General features: G+C 41.4%; 1 protein-coding gene across 1 annotated transcript in view; it reads right to left on the bottom strand.

Moving 5' to 3' along the window:
* Positions 1-787: 787 nt before the first annotated feature.
* Positions 788-9,012, bottom strand: part of LOC107704645 (phosphoethanolamine N-methyltransferase 3-like) — a 12,875-nt gene continuing 4,650 nt past the window's right edge. Inside the window, exons 7-13 of the mRNA XM_016507630.1 lie at positions 8,886-9,012; positions 4,953-5,042; positions 4,609-4,698; positions 2,816-2,938; positions 2,139-2,270; positions 1,848-1,964; positions 788-1,064 (exon numbers count right to left, since the gene is read on the bottom strand). The exon at positions 8,886-9,012 is cut by the window's right edge and continues 5 nt beyond it. Of these exons, the coding sequence (XP_016363116.1) occupies positions 954-1,064; positions 1,848-1,964; positions 2,139-2,270; positions 2,816-2,938; positions 4,609-4,698; positions 4,953-5,042; positions 8,886-9,012 (790 nt within the window). The 3' untranslated portion in view covers positions 788-953. The remainder of the gene's footprint in view (positions 1,065-1,847; positions 1,965-2,138; positions 2,271-2,815; positions 2,939-4,608; positions 4,699-4,952; positions 5,043-8,885) is intronic.

Below are 9,012 nucleotides of genomic sequence, written 5' to 3'. Positions count from 1 at the left end.
AAAATAATATAATTTACTGCCAAAAAGCGCTTAACTGTCTTTTTTGATCAATTTATGGATCCTTGAATTAAAGTATTTCATTTCTTATAATCGTGATGACCCCAAACACTTGAATGGTACTGTAAATATAATTAGGCCTATCGTCATTAGAAACACAAAATAACAATCAATTTTAATCAAAAAATTTTTTATGTTCCATAAGTGCCACCTGCTGTCAGAGAGTGAAACTGCGTCTCATTCAGCCCGTCTGCTGGTTTTGTTTCGTGCAGATGTTTCATGTAGCATAATTTCACAAAGCTAAAGTATGAACATTCTGTTTTTGCTTCAATTTTTAGAAATTATTCAGTCTAATTTAAAGAGCACAGGCAAAGCTTTAGATTGTTTATATGAAGAGATTTATTTTATTTATTATTTATTTGATTTGGGATTTGTTTTAAAATTTCAATTTAGTTTTGACATATTTCAATTTTTACAAAGAAATGTGCAGCATTTTGTCTGAGAAATAATAAACGGACACCTTTTCTTTTATAATTATTAAATCTAATTTTGTTAAAAAAAATTTGTGAGAAAATCGTATTGTTAAATCAGTATAATGAATCGTATCGCATCGTGAGTTGAGTGAATTGTTACACCCCTAGTGTTTATCTGTAGTTTATAATAAGGCATAAAGTTCACTGAGAATTATAACAGCTGTAGACTTTCATTTCATATGGGATTTTATCAAACACATTAAAAGCAAAGGCATATAAAATCAAAACAACAAACAAAAATAATATAGAAAAGTTTAATTTGATTAATTTATGCTGCATAACAGTATGTCAGCCTTACAGCTCTGAAAATACTCAAATCTTTCTGTACTGTTGTGCAATTCACAGAATTAAAACAGTGAGTTTTATATAGCATCTGAAATATATTGATTTGAATTTGTTCATTAGTTGGATTGTTGTTCTCTCTCATTCTTTGGTGGCATAGAAAAGCCCCCAGCGTTGGTCTCCAGTCTCACAGCGCTGCAGTTTTTTTGTCCATCCATTTACAACGGCATCATAGTCTTCCTGAGAGAACTCCTGTGGAGACAGAGATTACAAGAGATTTCACAGTATAAGTGTGCAACATTTTAGAAGCTGTTTCCTTTCCAACAATATTCATACAAACTTTAAAGGAATAGTTCACCCAAAAAATGAAATGTTCTGAAAATGTAGTCACCGTCAGGCTAACAAACATGCCGATGAGTTTGTTTGGTCATAGGAACAGATTTAGAGAAATGTAGCATTACATCACTTGATCACCAATGGATCGTCTGCAGTGAATGGGTGCCGTCAGAATCAGAGTCCAAACAGCTGATAAAAACATCACAGTAATCCACAAGTAATCCACACCACTCCAGTCCATTAATTAACATCTTGTGAAGTTAAAAGCTGCATGTATGTAAGAAACAAATCCATCATTAAGACATTTTTAACTTTAAACTGTTGCTTCTGGATAAAATGTGTCCTTTTGTCATAATATTACTTGTGGATTATTGTGATGTTTTTATCAGCTGTTTGGACTCTCATTCTGACGGCACCCATTCACTGCAGAGCATCCATTGGTGAGCAAGTGATGTAATGCTACATTTCTCTAAATCTGTTTCCATGAACAAACTCATCTACATCTTGAATGGCATGAGGGTGAGTGCATTTGCATTTTTGGGTGAACTATTCCTAAATGAAAGTGAAACATGTTTTCAGTGTCTGCAAATGTGGCTTAAATAAAAAGGAGGGGAAAAAAGGGAAAAATATTTCCTCCAACAGCATGCAAGTGTGTGGTTGTAAATGTAATGTAGACGTTGCACATAAGTGTGTGTTTACCTGTATAAACTCCTCTTTCATCTCCCCGGCTCTCTGCAGTTCAACCTTTATGACCTGAATAAATTGCTCTGTTCTGTCTTCAGCGCGAACATTACTGAATCCCACCTCGCTCAGGAACTGAAAAACACACACAAACACACTCAGCATGAGCATAAACAAGCTGTTTGTTCCTGTGCCAGCTTTTTGGCATATGCAGCATTGTAGTGACCGATATCAGCATTACATAACAGATCAATACTAAACAGTCCAAAGAAGCTTTAATAGTACACTATGATTTTATGAGGTCTGTACTTGTCCATATCTCTGAGGTGTGTAGAGCATATATCCCCGCTGATTAACGTAATCCTGAAACGCGGGAGACCAAGGCTTCTCTCCACAGCAGTAGTCACTGATAAGAAGTTTCCCACCCGGCTTCAGCCATGACTGAAACACACATGCATGTACACATTAAAAGAAAAGTGTACTCCAAAATGCATTCTTTCATCATGTACTTCTACGACAATACCTACGTTGTCCAGTAGACGGCAGAAAACATTCATTTTGACCTGTGCTCTGATTTCCTGAGAATTATTCTCCATGTCAGCATTTGCTTACTGTACGTCATTGCATTTGCCTATTTGAATTGGATCCTCAATAGTTCAATACAAAAGCAAAGGCTTGTTTTTATAAGCCATACATAATGTGTAATCTCATTTGAGTCTTAGTAAAAAATAAAGAAGGCTCAAAGTGATATTAACTGTTAAAACCACAATCACTTACATATATTCACTGGAACACCTGCTTCCCACTGACAGTATATTTACACCTACAGCACCCAGATAATCATTTGTATATCCTCACATACACACACACACACACACACAACCCTTATGCACACACACAAATATACAGTATGCTACTTCTGTGACATATTAAGTGACAGTCATGAAAATATACACACATGCAGGTGTTTACGTGTAAACACTCACATAAAACTTTCTGAAGAGGTCAAGTTTGTCCCTGATGTGCAGAATTGTGTCTCTGCTGTAAACCACATCAAAGGTGCTGTCAGGAAACTTTCTTTTTGTGGCATCCGACACCTCAAACTGCACCTACAGAGGAAGGTCAGACAGTTACTCTACTATCAGGGAGTGCAGAGCACACTCAAAGCTTTCCCAGAATGCAGCTCTGTTCATTCTCAAAGCTATCCACCTTATTCTTCCCGTAAGAGTGGGCACGGACATTTGTAATTTTTATGGGTCTGGCTTCCGGTGTCATCTGCGTCCAGCTATTTTTAGCTGTACAAAACAGCTCGTTTTGCTGCTTGATATTGCAAATTGGTGTGTCTTACTATATTATTTTAATGTAAGCCAATCATCTTCATTATGAACACACTGGTTTGTAGTGTAAAAAGTTTTACCGTTTACTGCACATTGTTATTATTCTCGTTATTTCCCTACAGCGGCTAATGAACCGGAAGTCTCTCCCATAGGCTTACTTCTGTGTTGAAGAATAAGGTGGATACAAATTTAGAATGCATGTACTCTTTTTATTTCATGTAATACTATTTACCATTTTAAAAGAGATTTTTATATTTCCTGTGGAAAAACTTGGTGCCAAGATGCTAGGAGGTTGCAATGCAGTTGCTAGGTTGTTATTGGTGGCAGCTATGGTGTTATGGGTGGTTACCAGGGTGTTGCTACGTAGTAACAACCTAGTTGTAATAGGTGGTTACCAAAGTGTTGTGTGTGGTTACCAGGGTGTTGCTATGCAGTTGCTATGTTGTTATAGGTGGGTGCCAGGGTGTTGCCATGCAGTTGTGAAGCTACTAGTTTGTTCCACTTTGCTATGTAGATACTAGGGTTTTCTGGGTGGTTTTCAGGGTGTTGCTATGCAGATGATAGACTGATATAGTTGGTTGCCATGGTGCTGTGGGCAATTACCAGGGTGTTGATACATGGTTGCTAGGTTGTTGTAGGTGGTTGCTCGGGTGTTGTGGGTGGATGCCAGGGTACTGCTATGCAGTTGTGAAGCTGTAGTTTGTTGTAATTTGCTATGTAGTTGCTAGGGTTTTCTGGATGGTTGTCAGGGTGTTGCCATGCAGATGCTAGCTTGATATAAGTGTTTGTTATTGTGCTATAGGTGCTTACCAGAGTGTTGCTATGCTGTTGCTAGATCGTTATAGGTGGTTTCTAGGGTGTTGTGGGCAGTTGCCAGGGTCTTGCTATACAGTTGAAATGCTGTTCTGAGTAGTGTGTGATTTGCTTTGGGGTTGCTATAGTGATCTGCGTGGTTGTCAGGGTGTTACTATACAGTTGGTAAGCTGTTCTGAGTAGTGTGTGATTTGCTATGAGGTTGCTAATGTGGGCTGGGTGGTTGAAAGAGTGTTGCTATGCAGTTGCTAAGTTGTTATAGATGGTTGCCAGGCAGTTGCAAAGCTGTTTTGAGTAGATTTTTGCCTTTGCTATGCAGTGTTGCATGTGGTTGCCAGGGTGTTGTTATGCAGTTGCTAAGCTGTTCTGAGTAGTGTGTGATGTGCAGTCAGGTTGCTAGGGTGACCTGGGTGGTTGCCAGAGTGCTGCGATGCAGTTACCAAGGTGTTGCTATGCAGTTTCACTGTTGTTCTTCCTTTGCTATGGAGTTACAAGTGTGTAATGGGCGATTGCCACAGTGTTTCTGTGCAGTTGTGAAGCTGTTCTGAGTAGTTTGTCGCATTTTTATGTTGTTGGTAGGGTGTTATGAGTGGTTGCCAGGGTGTTGCTAGCTGAAAAACTCATCTTACTAATGGGAGTTTCTCCTTGACGGCTCTCTCCATTGCGATCTCCACCATGTTTGATGACAGGTCCATGCCCAGAACCTCCACCCCGAAGGTCTGTCATTAAAAAAGATAATTCATTAAATTAGTAATTAATTGTGTCACAGTAATCAGAAACAACAGCTTTGGATGATCATGTGAAAGTGGTCAGAATGTACACCACACTAACAAATAGATGCAACTGAATTTATGTTTGATAATGTTTAATTACAGTGTGCTTATTTAAAGGTCCTGAGAAAAGCAGACTTAAGGAGAGTGAAACACATTCTGTGGCAACACATAAACCCATCATACGTCAATCTTTGCCTCACCTTGGCCATGTAGAAATCTCCACCTCCAATCCCACAGCCGACATCAAGAACCTTCTGTCCAGCGGTCAAGTTCACCATATCAACAAACTCCTAATAGGTTACAGATCAATATATCAAAGGTACTGAGAGAAAACGAATCATTAATTATTTACTAAAATGATGATATAACACTGAGAATGCAGAGAGCAGTAGTTTTCCACTTAAGTATACTTACTAAAATAAACTTGAAGTATACTACTTTTTGGTAAGGGGTGCCATGAGCCAAAAATGAGGAATATGCAATGACATTTTACTGCAAACACTTTAGTCTGCTAGACAGTTTTGGTACTTTCTTTGTTTGCCACTTTATATCCAAAGTAAAATCTGAATCATGACGCAATACTAATTCAGTGACTTTCTGAAAGTTACATAGTTTCTCCAATAGGTGGCGACAAGTGACCATATTACAAGGGAGTCAATAATGAGTCATTCAAATGATGAATTGGGTTCAAAAACGTTTTCGGTTACTAACATAACCTCGGTTCCCTGAGATACGGGAACGAGTACTGCGTCTGCTAAGATGGGGAAAACTCCTTTTTCTCCGATGACTGAAGCCTTTTTATAGTAACACAGTGTAACTACACGGCCATTGGTTCGTGCAGTGAATTAAAAATGAACCAATGGCTCGGCAGCGGAGCTGCATGAGCCTATGGTGATGAAGCCCACCAGAGCCTGCCAATATGGGCGGGGCCATCTGGCTATATAAGCGGGCATGTCACCATAGGATTCTCAGGTTACTTCGACTGAAGCGACGACTGAGTCATGCAGCTGCATAGCACGGCTAGTTACGCAGTACTCATTCCCGTATCTCAGGGAACCGAGGTTATGTTAGTAAATAAGTTCCCTATCGATACTTCACTTGTACTGCGTCTGCTAAAACGCTATGGAGAACCAGTACAATCCTGCCATGCTATGCTAGAGGAATGACTCATACTTGCCTTAAGCACCACAAGGGGCCCAGAGGGACCACGTAATTTGCAGGGAAAGCCCCGCAGGAGGCAATAGGGCTAAACTCGCAGAGGTCAGCCCAGCCATAAGTAAACGTTCCAAGAAAAAAAAACCCTACAGCTTCGGCACTCGGTGAGGGCCAAGAGCGTAGGGAGGCAAAGCATAAGTACTGGTTTTCCCTAAGGCAAGACTGAGCCCAGAAATGCAGAAAGGACCCGGGCCTGTAAGGCCGGGACGTCCAGATTATAGAACCTAGCAAATGTGGACGGCGAGGCCCAGCCAGCCACCGCACAGATCTCTGCAATGGACACACCGCTAGACCAAGCCCAAGACGAGGCCATACCTCTAGTCGAATGGGCTCTTACTCCCATGGGGCAGTGTAGGCCCAAAGAGGAGTATGCTAGCTCAATAGAGTCAACTATCCATCTGGCGAGTCTCTGCTTAGTGACCGGAAACCCCTTGGTGCGGCCACCAAAGCATATAAAGAGTTGTTCCGACTGCCTGATTGGGGCGGAACGCTTGATATAGATCCTTAATGTCCTGACGGGGCAGAGTAAATTCAACTCCTGGTCATCCTCAGAGTGAGGAAGTGTCGTTAGAGTTATCACCTGGGCTCTGAACGTAGTGGAGAGCACCTTAGGTATGTACCTGAGCTTTGGTTTCAGGACGACCTTAGAGTTGTTGGGCCCGAATTCAAGGCAAGAGGGGCTCACAGAGAGCGCCTGCAAATCTCCCATCCGCTTTAACGATGCTAACGCCAGTAGCAGAACGTTTTTTAGGGTCAAGGAACGAAGGTCAATGGATTGTAGCGGCTCAAAGGGGGGGGGAGCGCCAGATCCCATGTAGGGACTGTGGCGGGGCGAGGCGGGTTAAGCCTCCTAGACCCCCTTTAAGAAGCGAACAACCAGGTTGTTCCTGCCCACCGATTGGCCGGCTACAGGAGCGTGATAGGGTGCTATGGCTGCTACATAGACCTTGAGTGTGGAAGGGGAACGGCCCTTGTCAAACAGCTCTTGCAGGAAGGACAATATCCAAGATATGTCACAGGAAGCTGGGTCTTTGCCGCGGGTCGTGCACCAGACGGAGAAGACCGACCATTTAAGGGCGTAGAGGCATCTCGTGGACGGTGCTCTAGCCTGAGAGATTGTATTTAATACACTCTCCGGGAGGTTCGCAGGCTCCCATCGAGAGGCCAGAGGTGCAGAGCCCACAGCTCGGGCTGGGGGTGCCATATCGTTCTGTTCGCCTGAGAAAGGAGGTCTTGTCTCAGGTGAATGGACCATGGAGCTGCTACAAGCAGCTGGGACAGCTCTGGGAACCAGTGTTGGTTCCTCCAGAGCGGGACTACCAACAGAACCCTGTGCCCTTGCTCCCTGATTCGCCTGATTACCTGCGGGATCAGGGCTATCGTGGGAAAATCGTAAAGGAGTGCATCCTCAGCATGGGATTTCCCCAGGCATGAGATGCACTCGCCGTGACCATCAGAGGCATGCAGGGAAGCCCTGCACGAGCGACAGAAACGGGACGGCATTTGAAACAATGCCGTGTAATTTGCTCTTTTAAATTCGCTCTTTTAGAGATCGCCGGATGGTGGCAGGGGATCCAAAAGACCAGTGCTGCTGCGTGCGCTGAAGACGGCTGCGAGAGCGGCAAATTCAGCCGAGCAGAAGGGGTCTTCATCCACTGCGAGGCGTTTCTACGGTGAAAGTTTCAAGTATCGTAGTCTCAGCGAAGATTGTCATCGTCGCTGAAGGAGAAGAAATCTGAGAATTCTATGGCGACATGCCCGCTTATATAGCCAGATGGCCCCACCCATATTGGCGGGCTCTGGCGGGCTTCATCGCCATAGGCTTGTGCAGCTCCGCTGCCAAGCCATTGGTTAATTTTTATTTCACTGCACAAACCAATGGTTGTGCAGTTACACTATTAAAAAAGGCTTCAATCATCAGCGTCTTAGCAGACGCATGAGTGAAGTATCGATAGGGAACCCTATGCATTCAGGAACGAAATAAGTGGCAATCTTTACAAAGGAGCCAATTAATCATTTATTCAACAGATTCCAGCAAAAATGTGTTTTCATTCATGAAAAAACAAGCGGCTGTCTTAAAAAATGAGTCCTTGAATCATTCATTTAACTGTGATTCGTTCTAAAATGCTGATTTATTTTGAAACAAAACAAGCTGCTGTCTTTATAAATGAGTTATTGAATCATTGATCATTTGAACAGATTCGTTCAAAAATACATACTCACCGGGAACCAAACAAGTGGCTGTTTTTATGAACGAATTTTTGCATCATTCATTCAACTTATTCATAATAAAAACATCTATTCATTCAGAATGGAAACAATTAAGTGACTGACTAAATCATTCATTCAACGATTCATAATAAAACAATTCAATGAACGATTCAGGACCAAATATTGCTCGTTTTTGCAACGGTTCTGCTGTATCGTTGTTTGGAACTATTTTCGTTGGCAGAGCAAAGCCAACAAACAAAGTAAATGGTAATATTGTATCTAAATAAATATACTTCACTCAAAATTAACATGTTGTTCACTGAACTGCTGAGCTGTAATATTATTATATAGCCTAACTTATATTCATACACTCTCAGAAAGCTATCACTTGGGAGTGCCTTTTCAAAAAGTACTAATATGTACCATTTAGGAATTAATATACGTTTAAGGTACTAATATGCATCTTTTAGGGGTAAATAAGGTACAGAAGGGCAACTTTTGAAAAAGTAGGTTGTATTTAATAATAATAATAATAATAATAATTATTATTATTATTATTATTATTATTATTATAATTATTGCTTGATTTTCTTTCTTTCTTTCTTACTAACTTATATTCTTTCTTTCTTTTTTATTATTATTTTTTTTAATTTACATCACATGGCACCTCTGAAGATGTACGACCCTATGTATTCTGCATCCCTGACCTTGGTCGTGCTGATTCCGCCTGTACTGACGTATCCTGATCCGAACATCTTCTCGTAACGTAAGATTCCTCTTCTGGTGTACTGCTGGTTATCTAGAAACTCCTGGAACGTGGAAAAGCCGCCTTGA

This window comes from Sinocyclocheilus anshuiensis, unplaced genomic scaffold, assembly GCF_001515605.1.
Source record: "Sinocyclocheilus anshuiensis isolate Anshui unplaced genomic scaffold, SAMN03320099.WGS_v1.1 scaffold1646, whole genome shotgun sequence".
Lineage (NCBI taxonomy): Eukaryota > Metazoa > Chordata > Actinopteri > Cypriniformes > Cyprinidae > Sinocyclocheilus > Sinocyclocheilus anshuiensis.
Note: the sequence above shows the minus strand (reverse complement) of the source record. Positions and strands in the feature narration are given on the sequence as shown.